Genomic DNA, 25848 nt, shown 5'->3' on the forward strand with positions numbered 1-25848 from the left:
ACTCCAAGATGCCATTTGTTTTTTTAAGTGAAACTTTATGTATTTATAAATATATTCTCGATCTGAGAATACATAAAGCATGTTAATGAAAGAGAATGACAATAACTAATTTAGTTCTTATATAGTTTTTGCTCTGACTGCCAAATTTTATGCCTAAACATAGCAACTGTATTAAAACTTATGATTGGGATTTTTTCCTTCTATACTTCCTTGTTTCAGATTTTTCATGTCTATTTCCTTCGATAAAATCCAGAAGAGTAAGAGGAAAATGTAACCCAGTAAAAGGAATTCCACAGGATGCTGAAACTTACCAAAGGGCCAGTTCAAATTCTGGGAGAGAGGAGTAACTAGCCAGGTAGGTGCCACAGTAACTGAATGAAAGTAAAGTGTAGTCCAGGAGAATGTTGCCTAAAATATAAAATCCATTATCAGGATTTGATTATGTTAAGACCATGTTCAGTTAACTATGGTCTTACAGTTTATTTTCCTTTGCTAATGATTTTCATGTAATTCAAAAACATTTAACTATTAGAAGAAAGATCCTGGCTAATTTCTAAGACCATGAACAGAAAGCTTAGAGCAAAGCTAAGATCCATTTGTAAAATATATTAAAGTGAATTAAGACCATTAGGTTACTGTCTCTAGACTTCAATGCAGAACTGCGCATACTGCACCATGTATGTCCCAGCATGGTCTGAAATGACCAAGAATTATCTCATAAATATATGAGACATTGTAATTAGAATAGTTATTTAGACATCTTTAAATATCTTGGGAAGTTGTAATAATTCTAGGTTACTTCCTTATTTCTATTATCTTAGGCCATATCTGGCCCTTAGCTTAATATCTGCCAGCTTTTGGAACAGCTATAAAAAGTGACATACTCCTTTGTACCTATAGTTGACGAAAAGCAACATGAATTCCAAAGTCTTAGCAACGACATGTTTTAAAATGCATATCATGGGGAGGCCAAAACAAGAAGCGCCTGTCTCTGCTTCCCAGTGCAGAGTGGTCTGATTTTCCCTCTTCTTCATCTGCTGTTCTTCAGTGGGGTTCCACAGGTGCAAGCTTTGCCCTCATCTCAGTCTGTCTTTGTATGTTTGTGTCTCTATTGCTTGTTCTGTGGATTTTTAATAGCTGTTTTCTGCCTTTTTTCTCATTCTCATTTTAATTGACCATAATATAATCCTAAAATTTTGCTTTTGTCATTTATTGAATATATTTAGCATAGTCTAATCAACAAAGAAAAAATGTATTTATTGAGCATTCACTACAAAAACTAGTTTTTCTGTAGGCAGAGATCTTAATGATTTTTAAATGCTTGCTAAACAGACGTTTCCCCCCACAATTGAAGATGACCAACTTTAGATATTCTTTAAATCTTAGAAAATATGGTATTTGAAGAAAATGCCAAAAAAAAGAGAGAAAAATATATCCGCTATAATCCTACTACCAAACTTGGTAAATTTCTTTCTAGTCTTTTCTTCTGTTTACTTGAAAAAATACATACATATATATTTTCTTTAAATATAACTTTGCTTTTTATAGCTATACTAGCCATAGATTAAATATTATATATGAGGCCAGGAGAGATGGCTCACACCTGAAATCCCAGCACTTTGGGAGGCGAAGGCAGGTGGATCACTGAGGTCAGAAGTTTGAGAGCAGCCTGGCCAACGTGGTAAAACCTCGTCTCTACTAAAAATCAAAAATTAGCCGGGTGTGGTGGCAGGCACCTGTAATCTCAGCTACTTGGGAGGCTGAGGCAGGAGAATCGCTTGAACCTGGGAGGTGGAGGTTGCAGTGAGCCAAGACTGTGCCACTGCACCCCAGCCTGGGTGACAGAGCAAGACTCTGTCTCACCATATATATATATAATATATGATAATCCATTTTTAAATGGAATTGGATCATAGTGTTGCCTCCTATTGGTTTTTTATTTATGTTATATTGACCATTTTATCATTATCTTAACGCTTCTTTAAAAGTGTGATTTTTAATGTTTGCATAATACCCCTTTATAGTATTTATTTAACTTTACTTAACTATATCCTTTATTTAACTATACCCTTTATTTAACTATATCCATAATACCGGAGATGTAGGTTGCTCCAATCTTGTGCTATTATCATAGTGCTTTTTAAACTCCTTTGCATGTAAATCTTTGACCATATTTCTAACCATTTCCTAAAAACTGAATTCGTCTTGAAGTGAGTATACTGGGTCAAATAGAGTCAATATTTATTTCACAGAAAGACTCTATCAATTTATAGTCCCACCTTCAGCAAATAGTGCTACCAATTTCACTGCATTCTACCTAGCAATTATGATCATAAAAAAGTTGTGACCTTGATAGGCAGAAAAATAGCATCTTGGTTTAAATCACGCTTTTTAAAACAAATCTTGAGATGAAACATTTTTTGATGTATTTGGTCATTTGGAGTTTAGTGATTTGTCTGGGTTAATTTCTTTTCCATTGTTCTAAGAGGCTGTTTGTTTTGTTTTCGTTTCATTAATGCTCTGAAAATATTTGATCATATTTGTTCCAAATATTTTACCCGGTTTATTATTTCCCTTTTAATTTTTCATGGTGTTTTTGATGTTAATCAGTTTAAAATAGATATACAATCAAATATGTCTGTGTTTTCTAAGTTTTTGTTTTGTGTGAAAAGTTCTTCCCCTTCCTGGAATCACTCCTCTATTCTACCATATTTTCTACTATTTTTTTTTTTTTTTTTTTTTGAGACAGTCTCGCTATGTTACCAGGCTGGAGTGCAGTGGCACGATCTCGGCTCGCTGCAACCTCTGCCTCCCGGGTTCAAGCGATTCTCCCGCCTCAGCCTCCTGAGTAGCTGGGATTACAGGCACGCGCCACCATGCCCAGCTAACTTTTGTATTTTTAGTAAAGATGGGGTTTCACCATGTTGGCCAGGATGGTCTTGATCTCCTGACCTCGTGATCCACCTGCCTTGGCCTCCCAAAGTGCTGGGATTACAGGCGTGAGCCACTGCGCCCGGCCCATATTTTCTACTATTTTCAAGTGGATTTGTTATTTATATTGAATGCTTATTTTCATCTGACATAGACCATGAATATCTAACTTGATACTTTTGTTAAAATATGCAGTTTTCTTAACCACTATTGAATAATCTATATTTTTTCTTCTCTCTTCCTCCTCCTCCTCTTCCTCCTTCTCTTCCTCCTTCTTTTTGGTGGTAGCCTCTTTCTTCATTTACTCAGCTTTTATATACTTTAGATTCTGTCCCAAGTCTTCAACTCTCCCACTGATTTGGTGATCCCTGCACCAATGCCATACTTCTAATTACTATGGCACCATAATATTAAAATGACCCTCTGCCTTGCCATCATTCTCTTTCAAATTATTCTCATTCTCTATGTTTTATTTTCCAGATGAATTTTGGAATCATTTGAGTACTCCTTGCTGTCTAAAACATATGATAAACCTACAAATTACTTTCTATGACAAATCTCAGAAATATATTTATAATAACCAGGCTTTCCATCCAGGAATACATTTCTATGCATTTAAATATTTTAAATCAATGATTTTTGTAGTTTTCTTCACCTAGGTCACTCACACTTTTTTTGGAATTATTTCTAAGTATGTATATCTTCTAATTGTATGGGTACTTATTTCAAAACCAGCATCTTACTGAGCATTCGTTTGTTAGTCCTAGCAGACTATTGCATTATCCATCATCCCCTTTCCCATAGCTATATTATTTTCAGTTTTATATTTTGTTTCATTGGCTAGAACTTCCAGGTTGATATTAAATAATAGTGATAACAGGTCTCACTGATTAATATTACTGGGAATTCCTCTAGGGCATCATTACTCAGTATGACTCCTGGGTATTGGTTTGAACTAACTTTCAATTGGTTCGAACAGAACTACAGCCAAATAACCAACCTGGGGAAATTTTAAAGATAAAGGGGAAATTTTAAAGATAAAGGGTATAGTCCACCTAGATAGTCCCCAACATGTGAATGGGTTATGTTTTAAAAGTTGTCTTAAACTGTTGAGAATGCAAATTTCACCACAAAGTATTATAAATTATAGTGAAGTTCCCTGACTTCACCCAAACACTTATTTGACCCTTAAGACTACAGAGCTAAGTCCAGCCTCAAGCATGAGCTTTCTGCCCATGGGGTGTTAAATGAAGGAATCATTAGCTGGTGGCTCCAGCAGACGTGCAGCAGCTCAGTGTGGGTCAGCTGTATCTAAGAAAGAGTCATTAGGCCGGGCACAGTGGCTCACGTCTGTAATCCCAGCACTTAGGGAGGCAGAGGTGGGTGGATCACTTGAGGCCAGGAGTTCAAGACCAGCCTGGCTAACATGGTGAAACCCCATCCTCTGCCAAAAACATATAAAAAAAAAGCCGAGCACGGTGGCACACGCCTGTAATCCCAGCTACCTGGGAGGCTGAGGCAGGAGAATCACTTGAACCCAGGAGGTGGAGGCTGCAGTGAGCCAAGATCATGCCACTGCACTCCAGCCTGGGTGATAGAGCCAGACTCTGTTAAAATAAAATAAATAAAATAAAATAAACAGTAATAATTCAAATGGTAGGCAATAGCACTTGGCATACATACACATACAGCATATTATATAATTTCATCTATCATCATCACCGCAGCCTTCACATTAGACACCATCTTTATCCCTATTTCATGAATGAGGAAATTGAGGCTCAGAGACTTGACTTTAGAAGCTATACAAACATCAATTCACCTGGATTTTCAACAAATATTAGGAAAGAAAAAAAATCATTGTTCTGAAAAAGGCAATAGTCTTCTAGCCCAGTGCTTCTCAAAGTTTAATATGCATATGAATCACCTGGGGAATTTTGTTAAAATGCAGATTCTGATTGAGTAGATCTGGTGTGGGAGCCAAGTTTCTGCATTTATAACAAGCTTCCCAGGTAGCACCAATGTTGCTGGTAAACAGACCACACTTTGAACAGCAAGGCTCTAGCTAACATAATACAAATCCTCAGTGATCAGCTTGATTCCTTCTTTAAAAATGTATATTAAAAAAAAAAAAAAAATGGGGCCAGGCGTGGTGGCTCATGCCTGTAATCCCAGCACTTTGGGAGGCCGAGGCAGGCGGATCACTAGGTCAGGAGTTCGAGAACAGCCTTACCAACATGGTGAAACCCCGTCTCTACTAAAAATACAAAAATTAGCTGAGCATGGTGGTACGCACCTGTAATCCCAGCTACTCAGGAGGCTGAGGCAGGAGAATCACTTGAACCTGGGAGGCAGAGGTTGCAGAGAGCCAAGATCGCACCACTGCCCTCCAGCCTAGGCAACAGGGCAAGACTCCGTCTCAAAACAAAAAAAACCTTTCAAAAAATAAATCTTTACTTATAATAGATTTAGTCAACTCTTTAAACAAAATCCTTCAATTATGGGCAGAGGAAGGGTTCTCCAGAATACCTTTCAATTTGGTCCTTCTGGTCAATCCTGGAAAGCTGTATATGTAGATGAGAGGTTTTAGCTTCCGGTCAGAAAAAGCCACAACTTCACAGGGGATGTTAGTTGCCACGACGCCCACAATTCCATTACTACACTGCAGTACAGTCTTTTCCTTGGTTTCAATATTAATAAATATTACATAATTCCCACAAGGGTAGCAAATAGTGTTGTCGTTGACAAAATGAACATTCTGCTTAGGGAATCCTTGCACCCATCTTTGGAAAAAGATATGTCAACATCAATATAATACATTTCAAATACTTTTTTTTTTTTTAACAAAGCAAAGGGTCATCAAAATCTTTGAAACATTTCTATTTTCATGTCCTTTCTGCCCCCAATTTCTAAGATAAAAGAACACACATGCTGGCTGTGAGATCCATTTGAGTCAATGAATTATAGAAATTTAAATGTAGAGCTAAAGTTCCATAGGTCTCCCAGGCCTTCTTCAGATAACTTTTTCAGCAAAGGAAACTCTCTGACCAAACCTGAGAAAGTCTCAGAAGGACTTCTGGGGTCTTCTATACTTGGAAGACAAAAAGTGAAAATAACAGAGAAAAGAGCTTGATCTCAACACAGTGGCATCCTGGGCCATTCTTTTATAATTAGTTTGATTTTTTAAATAAACTTTAAAAAACAACTTTGCATAGGACAGCCTGCTTTGTGGTTGTAAGCGGAGTAGGAAAACTGCTTATTTACACAGATGAAGAGTATGTGGCCATATTTTAGATTTAAAAATACAGATAAACGTAGAAAATAAAAGGAATGAAGTCGACGTGAACGAAAGGCTAGCACACGAACATACTCTCAAGTAAGGAGTGCGTGCTAGGTGTATGCTAGAAAGGAGAGGAGATGAAGGAGATTCTGTTTTTATTTAAATATTAAAGATATGCTTGAAGATGGTGGAAAAGGCAAGTGAAGGACACTGGTTTGGTGAGAAACTTCGAGACATTAGAGTGTCCAGGACTAGCAGGGGATGCTGTATAGAGTGGAGGTGGGGGCTGGGAGGAACACTCTAGAATGTAGAAAAAAAAAATGCCACCTCTATCTGCGCAGTGCTTGATGCTTTTCAAAGGCTACTATAAATGCAAATAAATCCAAAGCTAGTGGATGGGAGTTAGAAGGAAGGGATTCAGGGACCTAATTTGGGGAAAATCACCAAAGGTAGCAAGGACGGGATCCGGGCTGTCGCCAGGTGGAGGGGGAGGGGTATGTGATCAGAAGACCCGGATCACTAGCGGGAATCCTGAGCTAGAAGGAAGAGATGAAGGGTGCAGGGGGCGTTGCTGGGTAAGAGACCAAGGGTCAGGGTCGCAGAATAAGGAGTGGGAAAGACAACTGGGGACGGGGTCAAGAAACAAGGGGATGGGGAGCGGACAGGGGAGGTCACACGGGGAGGGAGGCTGAGGGAAGGCACTGGGGGCAGAGGGGAAGAGGTCGAAGCTGCGGGGAAAGCCGCCCTAAGGAACCGGAGGGAGAGGAGGGAGGAGGGGACGTGGGGCAGGAGGTTCCGCGAGACCCAGATCGGTCGCGGGGCCGTGAACACCGCACCTCACGGACAAGGACGCGCCGCCGGCGGAGTGGGGGCCTTCGTCGCGCTCCCGGCCTTGCGCCATGGGCAGTGTTTTCCTCAGGCGGGAGCAGGCAGCGCACGCAGCACCCCAGGGCGGGACGATTACCTTTCCTCCGCCGCGGGGTTGCTGGCCGCGACGCCGCTGCTGTGTACAGCCGTATCCCGGAGACCGTAAGCCCCGCGCCCATTGGTTCTACGCTTTGGCCCTCTGCCTCCTGAGCCGAGCAGATTGGTGGAAGGTCCGCCACTCTCGGCCAATGGGTGAGCGGCAAGCCAAGCGAGGGGCGGGCCCCTTGCTGTTCAAAGTGTGGTCTGTTTACCAGCAACATTGGTGCTACCTGGGAAGCTTGTTATAAATGCAGAAACATGGCTCCCACACCAGATCTACTCAATCAGAATCTGCATTTTAACAAATTTCCCCAGGTCCGGGCCAATAATTGCAAGTAAGACTCATGCCTACAATCTCCGCGCTTTCGAAGGTCAAAGCGGGAGGATCGCTTGAGGCTAGGAGTTGAAGACCAGCCTGGACAACATAGCGAGACCTGCCGCGCCCGTGCCGCATCTCTACAAAAAAATTTAAAAAGCAGCCGGGCATGGTGGTGCACGCCTGTAGTCCCAGCTACTTGGGAGACTGAAGTGGGAGGATCGCTTGAGCCCAGGAGTTCAAGGCTGCGGTGAGCTGGGATGACGCCACAGCACTCCAGCCTGGGCGAGAGAGCGAGACGTGTCTCTAAAGAAATAATTATTTTAAAAAATTAATAAATTTCTAAACAGACTGTCATTTAGAGTGCTGACTGTGCCAAACATTGTTGCAACGTCTTCACATCTCCCATCAGCCCCATTTTACAGGTAAGTAACGTGAGGAAAAGAGAAGCACATAATTTTTCCATGGCTACAAAGTTGAGTGGGACTTCATTTATTTATTTATATTATTTATTTATTTATTTATTTTCGAGACAGGATCTCACTCCGTTGCCCAGGCTGGAGGGCAGTGGCTTGATCTTGGCTCACTGCAACCTCCACCTCCTGGGTTCAAGTGATTCTCCTGCCTCAGCCTCCCAAGTAGCTGAGATTACAGGCACTTGCTACCACGCCCAGCTAATTTTTTGTATTTTTAGTAGAGACGAGTTTTCACCATGTTGACCAGGCTGGTCTCAAATTCTTGACCTCAAGTGATTCGCCTGCCTTGGCCTCCCAGAGTGTTGCGATTACAGGCGTGAGCCACCTTGCCCGGCCCTGAGTGGGACTTAAATGCAGGTCTAGCCTAATTTAGAGCTCCAAGCCCTTAAGTACCACATAACACTTTGAAATGTACCCTCTTGCTTCCTCAGGGAAGCAGACAGCTCTGGAAGTAACCTGATTGAATGGTTGGCAGCTTGTCATTCCTTCTTCTCTCCCATACTTTCCCTTAGACTCCCTCCCTTACCCTTCTCCTTCCTTTCCCTTCAGTCATCTTCCCTTCTCTACCCTTCCTTTCCTTTCTTTAGGTCTTTCCTTCCTGTCTTGCTTTCTTCTCTCCATTTCTTTCACAAATATTTACAGAGCATCCCGCGTGCATTCATGCATATATGCTAGTCACTTGGAAAAACAGAAAAACAAACAAAATTTCTTCCTTCTTGGAACTTAGAGACTGGTGGGATCCAGGGAGTTGGGCTAGATATCCACATTGTCTCAGATGGTCTGTGTAAGTTGTGAAAGGATTTATGAAAGTGATTTTATGCAAGAAATGTTGTACAATTCACAGATTGTTAGGCCTCCTAAATGCTTCATAAAGTGCCCTATGACTCTTACTGTACAACTTGCCTGCTTAAGTAAGGGTGAGCCCTGTGGACATGTGGAGTTAGGCATGCCCTCTGGCTATGCTAGAGAGTCAGCTCTTACCTGCACTTCTGCCTGGTGTGTCCTAGGCTAGGCTCCACACCTAGTACACAATTAAAATCTCTTACTTACCAAGGTTTTCACCCAAAATAAAAGTTGCTAAAAGTTAACATTATAACATGTAATTAAAACTACTAAAGAAACAATTTTACATGCAAAATGTGTAAAGAAAGTAAAATGTGTTTTTGGTGAAAGATTATAAGAAGTCATGGGAATGTGGATTTTTCTCTGCCTACATTTAAGTGTTAAAGGATTGCTTTAAGTAAAAAAGAAAACTAAAGGTTTAAATAAGTTGTGGAAGGTTTATAAAAATTAATTGTAAGAGATTCTGTGTGTGAACATATTGGCTAAAGTTACAGGGGTATTATTCAGTTTTTTGATAAATTAAACATTGGAATAAAAGCACAACAGGTTTTTCTTAGAGAGTTGATCTGCTCTTTCACACACACACGCACACACACACACACACACAAAATTGTAAAGAGTTATACGAGGTTTATAAGACTCTTACCTTATGGTTAACATTAAAATTGGGTAAATATGTCTATAAGGTTTTATTAAAAATTGGGTTTAACATTAATAGCACATTAATGTAAAGGTAAAATTTGGCTTATTTGCTATAAAAATCATACAGGAAGCATTGCCAAATGTGAAATGGTGTTTTGCTTTTTTTGGACTATATTTGCATAAATGTGTTATTGGTATATGTTACAAAGTTATGAGAAACTCTTATAATTCTAATATGACTTAGTGTAGGTTATTAATAATTATAATTGTTATGTAAAATTTTGTGTGCCACATAAGCAAGTTTCCTTATCAATTGTGGCTTTAATAGTGGCTATCCTAAAACTTTTTATCATCCACAATTGTTTTCTTGTTCTAATCCTCTTTAGAAGGTAGTTTATAATCAACTATAGAACTCCAGCAGGTGTTCCCAAATGCAGGTTTCTAATAACTTTGGAAATTGTAACATTAGAATAGAGGAAACAACTTTCAGAACCCTCATGTAGAGCTGGAATGTTCATGAATATCAGAGTCAAGGAAACTTTTCTTTTGAGCTATTTACAGCTTTTAGCAATTGAGTATACTTCTGTGAACAAAATTTGGAGTATATTTGTTTCTCTCTACCTGATTTTTCCAAAATTTGGAAACTATTTGTGAGTATTCTTAATTTATGGCAATATAGTTATTTGCATACATGCAATAAGGATCTGTTTTCTTTTGTAACAGAACACAATTGGAGAAATTGGTTATTTCACCAAGGCTTTAACTGGAATGGTGTGCTTTCCTTTAAGGAATCAAACTTGACTTGTAAAGCCAATAAAAGCCCCTTGGAGAATTGGCCTCAGATCTTGTCTGCAACTGTCCCTGTAAAGGTAGGTAAAGAATGACCTGTGATAAGTAAAGAATGTCACTTTCTGACAGATCCAGGAGTCCTAAGTTATCTTGGGACCCCAAGAGAACAGGAATTTACTCAACTCATAGGTATTTGAGGGTACAAACACATGGCCGAGCTTGGCTTTACAAAGTCTTGTCTAAGATTACTTCTATAGAACAGATTTCCATCAAACCTAATTTAAAAAGAGCCTATGTGAAAAATAATTATTTTTGTTCCACTTTATACAAATAATCAGGCCAAGTATAACAAAGCAAATCAGTCTTACTATGATTTGTCTTTAGTAAAAATGAGAAACTGGAGAGAGAAATATTATGTTTCAAGAACTGTGGTACACTTGTTATTAAATTCTAGTCTCATTAGTTGTTTTTAAGTTCGTTTCTGCAATTTAGGCTAACCCTGCTTATTCCTGTGAACCAATCAATGATCTCTGACTGCTGCTCAGAAGAAACAAAAGGGATGGGTAATGTAAAAATCTGGATCAGTATTCTAATTCTGGGCACATCACATTCAGCTAATAACCCCATATCAGCTTAGTTCCAACAGCTGCCCAGTTCATGAAAAAGCCTTCTAATTTAGCTTACTTGGAATAACTTTACTTATTTTGCTTTACACTTGTGGAATATATTGCTGTTATACTCTTTGTGTAGGAATACAGGACAAGCCTACTAAATGTTTTCTTAAACATGTATTAATCTTCCAGATATCACCTTTTGTCAAAACTCAAGAGTTATGAATGGACCTTACCATACTGATGCTCTCTGACTGAACTCCTCTCTACCCTGAATGCAAGAGACCCTCATAGTTAGGCAGGAATATCATCACCCCTATTCAGCCTGAAGAAGTTACAAAAGATGGATCTTCATCCCTCTGCAACCCTTAGGATTAAGGGTTCTCTTATAAAAGAGAGGGGGGAAATGTCAGAGGCATGTGAACAAGAGCAACTCCATCTTAAATAGGAGCTGGGTAAAATGAGGCTGAAACCTACTGGGCTGCATTTCCAGATGGTTAGGCATTCTAAGTCACAGGATGAGATAGGAGGTCAGCATAAAACACAGGTCATAAAGACCTTGCTGATAAAATAGTTTGCAGTAAAGGAGCCGGCCAAAACCCACCAAAACCAAAATGGCGACAAGAGTGACCTCTGGTCATCCTCACTGCTACACTCTCACCAGCTCCATGACAGTTTACAAATGCCATGGCAACATCAGGAAGTTACCCTAGATGGTCTAAAAAGGGGAGGCATGAATAATCCACCCCTTGTTTAGTATATCATCTTTTCTTAATAAACTTGCTTAATATACTTTCTTAATAAACTTGCTTTCACTTTGCACTACAGAGTCGCCCTGAATTCGTTCTTGCGTGAGATCCAAGAACCCTCTCTTGGGGTCTGGATCAGGACCCCTTTCCTGTAACAACATCATTATGCAAATAGAATTATAGATTGAAATAAGAAAAGAAACATGATAGTATGAATGCTTATGTTAGGATCCTCACCTAGTGACAAAGACTCTCTGCCTGAGCCTTTCCCTAGGCTTGTTTGTGTCCATCCTTGTAAGATCTGGTTTTAGCAAAGAACACTGCTAAGTCAGTTTGGCAACACTGCTAAGTCAGTCAGTCAGTGTCCTCAATGTCTGATCACCCTCCATGTCTGATCAGGTTCCTCATTCTCTGCCGTCCCCCAGGTGATGTCTGATTACCTTGGCCTATGTGAACCCAAAATATCTGAGACAGGTCTCAATCAATTTAGAAAGTTTATTTTGCTGAGATTAAGAACATGCCCATGACACAGCCTCAGGAGGTCCTGTCATGTGCCCAAGGTGGTCGGGGCACAGCTCTGTTGTGTACATTTTAGGGAGACAGGAGACATCCTACACAATATGTTTAAGATGTACATTGGTTCACTCAGGTCATAGGGAGATAAGAGACAAAAGATTGCATTCCTTTGAGTCTCTGATTAGCTTTTCACTGAATACAACAATTTACATATGAGAGGAGGGTAGAGGAATAGTCACTTATGCCTAAGTCTGGCTTAGTGAAACAATAGGGCAGAGAAAGCCATCAGATATACAGTTGTCTCTTGTGACCAGAGGGACGACTTTGAGTTCTGTCTGTCCTTTGTCTACAAGGAATTTCCTTGTGGGAAAATTATGAGGGAGGTGTGTAGCTTTTTTTTATATTTGTAGCTATCTTATGCAGGAATAAAATGGGAGGCAGATTTGCCTGACACAGTTCCCAGCTTGACTTTCCCTTTGGCTTAGTGATTTGAGGGCCCCAAGATTTATTTTCCTTTCATACCTGTCTTCAGCAAGAAGCCCATTAGGTCAATTTAGCCAGAATCCTCCATCAGCCCTGATGGTTTCTTATAGTAATTTTCCATCCACTGACCCCCACCCTGCTCCTTGGCTATAAATTCCCACTTGCCCATGCTGTATTTAGAGTTGAGCTCTGTACTCAAACTTCCATTGTCATGGTTCCTATACCTTTCATGATGGTCCTGAGTAAATGTGGCCTTACCATGCTTGAGCAAGTACCATTGAATAATTTGTTCCTTAACACGAGCTGAATGGGCAGTGTTAGGGATGGTTTCTGTGTGCATGCACCGCTTTCACTGAGGGTCAAACAATGAGGAGTGATTGCTGGATGGGGGTGGGATGGGCTGAGGATAATTTTTATGAAGACACTGAGACAGGGCCACAGGTTGGATGAACTGGGAAGGGCAGTGTGATTGGCGCAGAGGGAGATAAGAAGAAAATACTTAAGATGAGGCTAGTGAAGGAACCAATGGCCAGGTGAAGGACAAGTTGAAAGTTCTGGCCTTTATCCTAAGAGCCATGAAAAGACTATTGGGGCTTAGAGCCCAGGAGTTCAAGACCAGCCTAGGCAACATAGTGAGACTTCATTTCTACTAAAAATACAAAAATTAGCTGGGCGTGGTGGCATATGCATATAGTCCCAGCTATTTGGGAGGCTGAGGCAGGAGGATCACTTGAGCCTTGGGAGGTCGAGGCTGCAGTAAGCCATGATCTCACCACTGCACTCCAGCTTAGGTGACAGAGTGAGACCCTATCTAAAAAAAAAAATAAATAAATAAGTAAATACAAGTATGATGCTTTGGCATGCTGAATACTTTGAATTAAATAAGACTGGAAGGCCTCAGAAGCAAAGTTTCTCTCTGACCTTTTTCTGTTCTCCTGTCTCCTGCCCCTGTTTCTCCCCCAAAGCAAGTCATAGACACCAGAATTCCTCTTCCCCAAGGTGGGTCATAGAATCTATTAATATATATATATTATATATATTATAGAACCCCTCTCCCTCAAAGCAAGGCATAAAAACCTGGAAATATTACTCTAACCTTCCCCCGCCTTTATTTGTAGGAACTGGCCATAAAGAAATTCTCTAGCCTACCTGTCTAATGTAGATCATAAGCATCTTATTCCAGAGGGGTCCTGCTCTGTACCCAGCAGGAAGGAATCCTACTCCGAGAGGCCAAGAAGAATGTAAACAGACGGGCCTTGCTGGGTTGCCCTTTCAGTCTGTTACCATTAGATCATAGCCTTTTTGTCCAATCACATTTCTACACAGCTGTCCGTTCTTCATGGAGCCTAAACCTAAAAATACTTTTCCCTGGGACTTTGAGTCTTTATTTCTGAAGGCTCCTGTGTCGTGTAAAACTTTGATTTAACAAATTTGTCATGCTTTTCTCTTGTTAGTCTGTCTTTTGCTGTAGGAGTGTCAGCTATAACCCTTATGATAGACGAGGAAAGGTATCACACTTTCTCCTCCCCTATAAGACATTAAGTGGTTTTCAGCAGGGGAGTGACAGGATCAGGCCTATGCTTTTAAAAGATCATTTGGCTGCAGGATTATCAATTGGTTGGGGTGGGAGAACAGGGAGAATCGAAACAGGCAGATCAGTCAGGAGTCTATTCCATTCTCCTAACAAGTGGAGCCAATGCAGGATTTCTCAAATTCAGCACTATCGGTATTCTGGGTTAGATTTGGCGATTGTTGCCATCCCCTGGATGGCAGCATTGGCAGGGTGTTCAGCAATGTAGCACCTCTGCAGTTGTGACAACCAAAAATGCCTATGCACATTGTCAAATGTCCCCTGGATGGCACAATCACCCCCCAGTTGAAAACCACTGGTAAGTCAGTGTATTAAAAAGTTATTTTAAAAGGTAAAAATCTATAGGATTTGGTGATGGATTGATAAAAAGAGGCAAGGGAGAAAGGAGAGTCAAGGATGTTCCTAGATTTCTAATTACCACAGAGATGGTGGTGCTCTTCACTGAGACGGGGTGAGGAGGAAATGGAGACACGTGTTTCTATGCAGAAATGTGAGTGGCAGACACACACCATGCTTAGTTCTTAAAAACTCATAAAACTGACTGACAAAATCTCATGTTGCAGAGTCCCAGGGAGAAGTGGCAAGAAGGAAAAGTCAAACGTTCTGTTGCCACCCCTGATGACTTTGCTTATTTGTGTTTTGACCAAGCCCTCTCCACCCCACCCTCATACCTTTAACCACAACTAAGAAAGAAAGGCCACTCATCCTTCTGCAACCAGGCCCGGTGTGGGAGTCAGGGAATCTCCTGAATATCAGCTATGGGTATCCCCAGAAACCCAGCTAGAGACTTCCCTTAATTTTAAAGCCAACCCTAGAGCAGAATGTGAGGAGGCCAGTCTTGCCCTGCTCCCAAAGTAAGTGACTGGCAGAGGATGAAAGGTAGGCAGGAAATACAGACTTTGGGAAAGAGATGCTGGCCTGGAATCAGCAGTGACCCTGGGAAGCTGAACTTACCCTGTGTTACAGCAAAAGAGGAACTGAATGGAATCAAATTGAAAAGGCAGTCTCGTGTGTATCTTACTCTTGAAATCTTGGTGTTATGGTTTAGATGGAAAGGGAGGTCTCTGGCTGGGTTTCTGGGGATACCAGAATGTTCTGATATGCAAGAGATTACCTGACCCCTACACCGTGCCAGATTACAGAAGGATGAGTGGTCCGTCTTTCTTATTCTGGAAGGGGAAATGCAGATCATCCTGGAGAATGGACTGGGAAGGATAAGTTAGGAAAATCGGTTCCAGTTCTCACATTGAAAGATTTATGGGTATTAGAAACAAAATCTAAGACACGCAAGTTTTTCTCTAATCAGTGACCCAGTGAGCAGTCCTGGGCTTCCTAAAGTAATAACCAGTGTGTTCCACCATTTTTAGGAAGGGCTCAACTCCCCTAAACTGGCCCTGCCCCTCCCAATCTTCTCTTCCCTGGCAAATCTCCACCTTGCCACCAACAGCCTAGTCCTTGACAGAATACGCCTAATCCTCAGTGTGAGGTTTTGTAGCTTTGTAGAACTCAGCTTGTATTAAAGGCTAAAAGAGCAGTGGTTAATTCAAGTTCATTGAGCAAACCCTAAAACTAAACTAGCCCACAGCCAGTCACAGAACAAAAAAATCCTTATTTCCCACTAAGGGATCATTTCAGTCCTGGCTTCTGTAGGGTTCCAGCCAAATTCCAAGGTAATCTGTAAGATGAAATTTCACTAGGTTTTTCACCCATTAATTAAGTTTTCTACGACCATTTAAACATGGGAAAAGATCATACAGCATACTAGAACTTATTTTATTAAGTAGATGAGTAAATGGTTTCCTGTTTTTCAGCTAATTATTTGCTTTTTGTGAAATGCACCTTGTTTATGAGAAAAGTCGAAAAAAGAAGTTGGCATTGTTTCTCTGTGTAAAAAGAAATGTAAATAATGAATATTTTTAAATTAAAGGAATAATCTGCTATGATAGAGAGTATCTAGTTATTCTATGGCAATTGACCCCTTTTATAGCAGCGATGACCACAATTTACTAAGCTGCTATTATGTATTTGGAGCTCCATAGAGTCTGAATCCTCCCACCAACTATGCTACATAGGAACCTGCAGCTCAGAGAGATGAGTGAGACTCAAGATTACACATTTAGTTAGTAGGCAGAGTTGGATTCAATCATGAGTTCACCTGCCCCTGAAGTCTATGCATTTCTTTTTATTTTTATTTTTTAGAAATGGGGTCTTGCTATGTTGCCCAGGCTGGTCTTGAACTCCTGGCCTCAAGTGATATTCCCACCCTGGCCACCCGAAGTGCTGGGATTACAAGTGTGAGCCACTGCATCTGGCCTAAAGTCTATGCCTTCTGCACAGGTTTTCTCTCTGCTCTGCCGCCGCATCCACGCATGTTTGTATAATAGCTAACCTATATTAAGCCACTCCTCTGTGCCTGGCATTGTACATCCTTATAAAACATGTATTATTTAATCTCCATTGTAGAGACAGGAAAATTGAGTCTCAGAAAGTTAAGATTTTTTGCCCAACATCTCACAAGTTTCAAATGAACTTGAATTCAGGTAGTTAATTGTCTTAAAAGAACTCTTCTTTCCAGCAGACTTGTAAATTTCAAAGTAAATTGAACATTTAATTTAAATTTTGCATTTTTCTGGAAAAAGGGAGGAAAAATAGGAAATCTTTCATAATTTCCAAAAGTTTTAGAATAAATAATATGGGAAGAGGCTACATTGTTACGGAGATCCTGGGCCACTTAGTGAAAATGGCTGAATGTTATTATTTAGTGCATTTAATTTACAAATTCAGACTTCATTTTCAAGCTTCAAATATTTTGGAGATATCTGTGGAGTATAGCTTTATGACTAAATTTTGTGTCCTAAGATGCTTCCTTTACTCTTGATGCTGAAATAACTACACTAGGTTAAATACAGAAAGGGTTTGTAGGTCAACATTCAAGAAAATAACACACTGAATGTGTGGTTTTAAATAATGTTTTAATGAAGAAGAATGAGAAGGTTATTTTGCAAGACAGAGGGGATTGTCACATCACGCCCACCTAGAATTCTAAGGCAAGAATATAAATGGAGACTCATAAATCATTTGTTCAATTATTTTCAAATTAGTTCTTAAAATTTTAAAGTCAAATACAAATTATAAGATTGAAAATTAAAAATTCAAATCAAAAAATTTTAAAGCAAATATTTTTAATTTAAATGAAATTTATTACATATTTTTATATAAAAATTTGCAATTCTAATATTTATTATTCATCTAGTTGTCAAAGAATTGGTATCAAGCTTCATACATGTTATATCTAGACCTACATACCTACAGAAATGTAGGACTAATACTTTTTTTCTATATTGCAAAACATTCTTCAGCATCCATGTGCAGCTATTGCCAATACCACACTAACTCATGACAACCCCTGAAACCAAATGGAGTTGGAATCAAAGAGACGCAAGAAAATAGTCACTTGATTGTACCGGGAAACAATACTTAATTATTCACAAAGCAATACTGAATGAATGAATACATTCATGCTCTCTGAAAAAGGAAGTCAACAAATTCCTTAATGTATTTTTCTGAGATGGAGTCTTGCTCTGTCGCCCAGGCTGGAATGCAGTGGCACGATTTTAGCTCACTGCAACCTCTGTCTCCCAGGTTCACCCTATTCTCCTGCCTCAGCCTCCCGAGTAGATAGGATGACAGGCACGCACCACCATGCCTGGCTAATTTTTTGTATTTTTAGTAGAGATGGGATTTCGCCATGTTGGCCAGGCTGGTCTGTAACTCCAGACCTCAGGTGATCTGCCCACCTTGGCCTCTCAAAGTGTTGGGATTACAGGCATGAGCCACAGCACCCGGCCAATGTCCTTTATCTTATCCAAGCATTCCCACCCTCCCCATACTCCTTAAGTAGTTTCCATCTCTGATGTTGAAAGAGGCACTACACACAAACCTCACAGTGTCCAAACACAGTAGCCTTTTGTTTCAAGGACATGGGGCAAATGTGAAGTCGTGTGGCAGATCTTTAGAGTCACATCACGCTGGGAGAGTGTTGAGAGGTAGACCCCACATGACAGCAGTGTGGGCCCTCTAAAGGGTGGGGCCCATGGCAGGAGCACACCTTGTGGGGTCTATGGGTGGCACTATTTTTACTGGTGGAAGGTATTTGAGTTACGGGGGGCAAATCAGAACAGGTGTGTAACTCAACTCTTGCCTCCTCAGAAGAAAGAATTTGACTGAGGGGCATAAAGCAGAAAAAGAGACCGAGGCAAGTTTCAGAGCAGGAGTGGAAGTTTATTTTAAAAGGCTTTAGAACAGGAAAGATAGGAAAGTACACTTGAAAGAGACCCAAGCATGCGACTTGAAGAATAAGCGCAATGTTTAACCTTGATCCTAAGACTTTATAGGCTAGCCCCTTTCCCATAATTCTTCCCTTAGGGTGGGCTGCCCACATGCACAATGCCTCTTTACCTTTGGGAACTGAGCACGTGCAGTGTGTTTAGGAAGTTGTACACATGGCCATCTGAGGCTTTCTGCCCTTTTCTGGGGGAATGCCCCTGGAAGGTCATACTCTACCACTTTGTCTCTCTTTTTTTTTTTTTTTTTTTGAGACAGAGTTTCGCTCTTGTTGCCCAGGCTGGAATGCAATGGCGCAATCTTGGCTCACTGCAACCTCCGCCTCCTGGGTTCAAGAGATTCTTCTCCTGCCTCAGCCTCCCAAGTAGCTGGGATTACAGGCATGTGCCACCACACCCAGCTAATTTTGTATTTTTAGTACAGATGGGGTTTCTCCAGGTTGGTCAGGCTGGTCTCAAACTCGCGACCTCAGGTGATCTGCCCGCCTCGGCCTCCCAAAGTGCTGGGATTACAGACGTGAACCACTTCACCCGGCCCATTTTGTCTGTTAATGCATATGCCCAGCAAGTTGCTTCTCTCTGGTGCCTGCATTCAATTAACACTTTAGTGCAATAACTGTGGACCATCAGAAAATGGCCTCTCCCTGGCTCCAGCTGCCAATTTATCACTTTTAGAGAGGCAATGTGATAATTGCTGAACAATCACCTGACATTCCTAGTGGGTGGGGGAGAGCTGTCTCCTGCCCTGCTCATGCCTAACTACCTGTAACACTATGGTACATGTTTGAGAAACTAGTACTTAGTGAAAAATAAAATAACATAAGAGGAAGACTTTGTAGGAGACAACAAAAGGGGAAGACAGTGGAATTTATAAGAATGACAAAATACATTGCAGAGTAATAAAAAGTAAGGAATTTACTCCCTGGAAGTACTTGGTTTGTGATGGGCATGGGACTTCTGATATGTCTTGGAACCTTGGATGCCAGGTTTATCAGTTTTGCAGAACACTGACATCTATGGACTCTAACATGGATGAACACCAAGGACGATTAATAAACAAAAACACAAATCAATTTGCACTGTTGCCTAAATATCACCTAAAATAGCATGTTAGGAAAGCACCAAGTACCAAGTGTGTGAAGACATGGTCTGAAGAAGTGTCTGAAGACCATCATTCCACATTTCACATTGAATAATATCATGAAGACTTAAGATCCTCTTCAAAAGCTTCAAAGCTCATCTTTATTAATTTCTCACAAAAGTAAACCTCCTCCCAAAAGTATAAACTTAAAACCACTAATGTATCAATATATTCTATTTTGTGTCGTCTCATCGTGAGAGGTGAGAGCGTGCTGGCAGCCCTTGCAGCCCTCGCTCGCTCTCAGCGCCTTCTCTGCCTGGGCCCCACTCTGGCTGCGCTTGAGTAGCCCTTCCGCCCACTGCTGCACCCTGAGAGCCCCTTTCTGGGCTGGCGGAGGCCGGAGCCGGCTCCTTCAGCTTGCGGGTGTGGAGGGAGAGGCCTAGGCGGGAACCGGCGCTGCCCATGGTGCTTTGGGGCCAGCGCGAGTTCCGGGTGGGCGTGGGCGTGGCGGCCCCGCCTCCCCGGGCAGTAAGGGGCTTAGCACCCGAGTCAGCAGCTGCGGAGGGCACACAGGGTCCCCCAGCAGTGCCGGCCCACTGGCGCTACCCTCGATTTCTCGCCGGGTCTTAGCTGCCTCCCCATGGAGCAGAGCTCCGGACCTGCAGCCTGCCATGCCTGAGCCTCCCCACTCCACCCTGGGCTCCTGTGCCACCGGAGCCTCCCCAACCAGCGCCACCCTCTGCTCCATGGTGCCCGGTCCCATCGACCACCCAAGGGCTGAGGACTGCCCGGCACACAGTGCAGGACTGGCAGGCAGCTCCACCTGCGGCCCCATGAGGGATCCACTGGGTGAAGCCAGCTGGGCTCCTGAGTCTGGTGGGGACTTGGAGAATCTTTATGTCTAGCTAAGGGATCATAAATACACCAATCAGCACTCTGTATCTAGCTCAAGGTTTGTAAATGCACCAATCAGCACCCTGTGTTTAGCTCAAGGTTTGTAAATGCACCAATCAGCATTCTGTGTCTAGCTGATCTGGTGGGGACTTGGAGAACCTTTATGTCTAGCTAAGGGATTGTAAATACATCAATCAGCACTGTATCTAGCTTAAGGTTTGTAAATGCACCAATCAATGCTCTGTGTCTAGCTAAACTAATGGGGACTTGGAGAACTTTTATGTCTAGCTCAGGGATTGTAAATGCACCAATCAGCACCCTGTCAAAACGGACCTATCAGCTCTCTGTAAAACAGACCAGTCAGCTCTCTGTAAAATGGACCAATCAGCAGGATGTGGGTGGGGCCAGATAAGGGACTAAAAGCAGATAAGGGACTAAAAGGCTGCTGGAACTAGCAGTGGCAACCTGCTCAGGTCCCCTTCTGCACTGTGGAAGCTTTGTTCTTCTGCTCTTTGCAATAAATCTTGCTGCTGCTCACCCTTTGGGTCCACACTGCCTTTATGAGCTGTAACACTCACCATGAAGGTCTGCAGCTTCACTTCTGAAACCAGCGAGACCACTTCTGAAACCAGCGAGACCATCAACCCACCGGGAGGAACGAACAACTCCAGATGCACCGCCTTAAGAGCTGTAACACTCACTGCGAAGGTGTGCAGCTTCACTCCTAAAGCCAGCAAGACCACGAGCCCACCACAAGGAAGAAACTCTGAACACATCGGAACAAACTCCGGACACGCCGCCTTTAAGAACTGTAACACTCACCGCAAAGGTCCATGGCTTCATTCTTTAAGTCAGTGAGACCAAGAATCCACCGATTCTGTACACAGTTGGACTTCCCTTCAATTTCTTTGGCTTTGAGTTTTTCATATTGCTTGTGTTCCCTTAGACTAGAGACAAAGAAACAATACTTTCCAAAAAAAATACATGTTCTGTGGCCTTTTTCACGGTTAAAACCTGAGATAACAATAAAACTGCCTTTGCAAAGATTATGACAGTGAAAGAAGTCCAGCATGGCTGACTGCATCTTGCTTCTAGCCTCACAGGCTGCCTGTTCTTCCTCATTCCTGGGTGTAGGCCAAGCTAACCACGGGAGGAATTTAGTTTATGGTTTAACTTTGAAGCAAGGATGGTAATAGTCTCTCCCTAAAACTGATCCCCTCCTTATCTGGGGGCTGAAACCACCTTTGTAAGACTAATAAAAATCCACAAGATTAGGCTTGTGGGAGGGGCCTGAATTCTAAAATGTAGGCACGGTGAAATGATAACTATTGTTTTCTATAATCCCTGACTATTAAAATGTAGATGTAGTTAAGCAGTAACCAGCAGTTACTATTTCCTAGCTTGCTTTTCTATAATTTCTTACTGTTCAGGAGTCACGAAGTCAGAGGTCATAAGATTTGTAATTGCTTCTACAGATGACATCACTATTGTCAAAACCTAAGACTGGGTTTTGAAATACTTTCCAGACTTCTGCATTCTGGTAACTGACTCCACCCAGACCCATGATTCGTATCAAGGAACTGACTCAACTGGTGGTCCCCACCCAGAATTGATTCAGCACTTGAAGACAGTTTGGACACGCCTATGATTTCATCCCCAACCAATCAGCAGCACCCATTCTCTTAGCCCGCTGCACACCAAATTATCCTTAAAAGCCCTAGCTTCTGAGCTCTCGCAGAGGCAGTTTTGAGAATTATCTCCTGTCCTACCACTTACCTTGCCCTGTGATAATTAAACTCCTTCTCTACTGCAACACCACTGTCTCAGAGAATGGCTTTATCTGTGCAGCAGGCAAGATGAACCCATTAGGTGATTACAGTAAGTTTAGAAGTGGTGTTTTGTTGTATTCTATGACAAAAATTTGAGTCAACATAAGAAGTGAGGATGAAGTGGTGAAAATATTTGAGTTGAGATTATACTCTCAGAGGCTATGTGGCGTGGAGAAAAAAAGCCCTTGACCTTAAAGTTCATGGTTCTTATTCTATCTCTGCTTTTTACTAGGTATGTTATAACTAGAAAAGCCACTTAACCTCTCTGAATCTTAACTTCATCTGTAAAGTGAATCTGATATTTCCCTGTCTACCCTCACAAGACTGTTGTGAAGATCAGATAAAATCATGTACATAAAGAAGGACTTTCATACAAAATGTACAATACAGATATGTGGTCTTGTTACATAGTTGCAAGTCATTTCCCCTCAGCTATTGAGTCTGGGAAGGAAAGTTGTTTACATGTACACTGAAACAATATGCCCTGTCTAGGCAGGATACATGGTAACAAGACTATGTTAAGTTTTTAAAAATTTTTTTCTGAGTTCATAGAATACTATTGTGAGCTAATTCTAAGAAGGAAGACAATAAATTTCCCTTAAATTGTTAATTAGCATTTATAACACACATTTGTGCTCTAGAGCAGTTCTGAGTTGGAACGTATTAGTGGTTGGTAAGATCTGCTTACTAAGTTGTAACCAACATGTCTTTAAAATGAACAGAACAAAAAACTTCACAATGCATCCCAATGGTAAGTGTAAATTCTGTTTTAGGGGTTTGTGTGTGTATGTGTGTGTATGTATTTTTTTATTGGACATTAAATACAATACATTTTTTTCTTTAAAAATGTCAGTAAATACTTTAGGGGGACTGTGAGGGAGATAAACTGTATTTAGTCAGCTCTAAGATCAACTGACAAGGAGGGAATAATTACATAATTAAATAACCAATTAAATTACAACAGAATCCTAAAATTTTTATTTTACGCTTATTGAAAGAACGCTTTTAAGCCCAGATTTTTAGGATAAAAGAACTCTTAAGCTCATTTAGAAATGATTTTTATCCTATCTTACTCTTGTGCAAGTATAAAAAGGGAAATATGTTATATAAAGTATTCATTCAATTTTTAGAATCCAGCTCTTTTGAATAATGTTTAAAATCAGCATCATAGGCATTCATTTCCCCAACTCATTCATCCCACAGCATTGTTCTCTGTGCCAAGAAGAACATTTAATTCCATAATGCAGCAAGAGTGTTCTATTATCTCTGGGATTTTCTTCCAAATCCATTGACAGCTACCCCGCAAGTCCAAGCAAGAGCAATAACATCAGTGTCAAAACTGCTACACAGCCTGCTGTAATTTTAGATACACTTCCACTTTTAGAGGTATTTAAACATGAAGAAATGTGAATCTTAGAATCCATGAGACATGGTAGCAGTCTTAACTGCTACCTGATCTCTTGATCAGACTTAGGTGTCAGACTGGGAGGTGAAGCCAGCTGGGCTTCTGGATCTGGTAGGGACTACTGTCTAGCTAAAGGTTTATAAATGCACCAATCAGCACTCTGTGTCTAACTAAAGGTTTGTAAATGCACCAATCAGCACTCTGTTAAAAACGGACCAATCAGCACCCTGTAAAATGGACCAATCAGCAGGATGTGGGCGGGGCCAAATAAGGGAATAAAAGCTGGCCACCTGAACCAGCAGGGGCAACCTGCTGGAGTCCCCTTCAACAGTGTGGGAGCTTTGTTTTTTTGCTCTTCACAATGAATCTTGCTGCTGCTCTTTGGGTCTGCACTACGTTTATGAGCTGTAACACTCACTGTGAGGGTCTGTGGCTTCATTCCTGAAGTCAGTGAGACCACAAACCCACCAGCAGGAACAAACAACTCTGGACGCACCACCTTTAAGAGGTATAAGACTCACTGCAAAGGTCTGCAGCTTCACTCCTGAAGTCAGCGAGACCATGAACCCACCAGAAGGAAGAAACTCCGGACACATCTGAACATCTGAAGGAACAAACTCTGGACACACCATCTTTAAGAACTGTAACACTCACCGCGAGGGTCCCCAGCTTCATTCTTGAAGTCAGCGAGACAAAGAACCCACCGGAAGGAATAAATTCCGGACACAAGACCAGAGTTGACAACCCATCTCCACCATACGAAATGTATTGATTTTGAGAAAATCACTTAACCTGTGCCCCCAGTTTCCCTATCCCTGAGATGGTAATGTTAACAGTACTTAAATCTTAGGATTGTTGTGAGGATTAAAGACTTTTCAAGTAGAACATTTAGGAGATACCTGGCAGGACGTGTACATTCAACAGATGAGATTACCTCCTGCATGCTGTTTTACAACGTTTTTATTTAACAATGTATCTCTGGCATGTTTCTGCATCAGTATATATGAATCTACTTCATTACTTTTAACAGTTGTCTTTTAACAGTAGGTTTTTTTTCCTGTTCTTTAAAAAATATTTCTTAAATCTTAATTTTTCCCAATATAGTGTATATTAAGAGTAAAAAATCAAAGTGAATAGAAAGCTTTTCAAATGACAACAGTCGCCACCTCATTTCTCCCCACCTGATCCTTTCCCATCTCAATGCCATTCTCTAGAAGTCACCTTCCAGCTGAAGAAACAGAAGGGAACCAATACCCTGGAAGCACCTCCCTACATCATGCACCCACCCTTTTCCATTCCCTTCCTTTCGCCTGGATGTAGCTACCATCCTGAATTCCGTGATTATTGTTCCCTGCTTTTCAATTCTGCCTTGTATGCATGAGCCATAACTAATGTGCTGTTTCACTTTGCCTGTTTTTAAAGTTAACATATGTAGAGTCGTACCATATATATTATTGTGACTTGCTTTTCTGGCTCAATATCATGTTTTTGAGAGGGATTTAAGTTGATAACTATAGCTGTAGACTATTTGTTTTCATTGTTGGGTAGATGTCCATTATATGAATACAATACAATATATTTATCCATTCTTCTTTCAATGGACTTTTAATATCCCCTCAATTTTTTTTCTATTCAAGCTTCTTTTTTTTTTTTTTTTGGGACAAAGTCTCACTCACTCTGTTGCCCAGGCTGGAGTGCAATGGCATGAACTCTTGATCTTTAACCAGCAGAATCCTCTCAGATTAGTCTCTTAGGTTGATTATTAAGAATTGTTGTTGTAAAAATGCACGTATTGTTTCCTTTTAACTGTGGCTATGGGCAGCGTGTCAACATAAAAAGAAGAGGGTGAACCAAAATTAATGCGATTAGAGAGGTAATTTGAGCCAAGGTTGAGGGTTGCAACCCAGGAGTATAGGTTCAAGTTGCTCTGAATAGACACTCTCATTAGCAGCAGTTACAAGTGGATTTCTAAAGGCAAAAAGGGGCTTCAGAGAGTGGGCTGACATAAAGTTGTCTGTCAGGAATTCTCATTGGTTTACAGAAATAACATTGATTAGTAGCTGGCTACACATTGTTAAGCTATAGACTGTGGGCTACAGTGTT

General features: G+C 41.1%; 1 protein-coding gene and 1 long non-coding RNA gene across 15 annotated transcripts in view; one reads left to right on the forward strand and one right to left on the reverse strand.

Moving 5' to 3' along the window:
- Positions 1 to 25848, reverse strand: part of CFAP43 (cilia and flagella associated protein 43) — a 140204-nt gene that overhangs the window by 96562 nt on the left and 17794 nt on the right. For 5 of the 14 annotated variants that reach the window (XM_024254340.3, XM_054522818.2, XM_054522814.2 and 2 more), the window contains exons 1-3: positions 7048 to 7230; positions 5461 to 5714; positions 312 to 408 (exon numbers count right to left, since the gene is read on the reverse strand). The exons of 1 other annotated variant lie outside the window; for it this stretch is intronic. In XM_024254340.3, coding sequence (XP_024110108.3) covers positions 312 to 408; positions 5461 to 5714; positions 7048 to 7112 — 416 coding nt within the window. In that variant the 5' untranslated portion in view covers positions 7113 to 7230. 8 more of the 14 variants (XM_054522813.2, XM_054522816.2, XM_054522826.2 and 5 more) reach the window with 6 other exon arrangements.
- Positions 7365 to 11684, forward strand: LOC129048342 (uncharacterized). Its single transcript, XR_008510611.2, has 3 exons — positions 7365 to 7918; positions 10178 to 10323; positions 11047 to 11684. It is a non-coding gene; the product is annotated as an uncharacterized LOC129048342 (long non-coding RNA).

The sequence above is a fragment of the Pongo abelii genome, chromosome 8 (assembly GCF_028885655.2).
Source record: "Pongo abelii isolate AG06213 chromosome 8, NHGRI_mPonAbe1-v2.0_pri, whole genome shotgun sequence".
Taxonomy (NCBI): Eukaryota; Metazoa; Chordata; class Mammalia; order Primates; family Hominidae; genus Pongo; species Pongo abelii.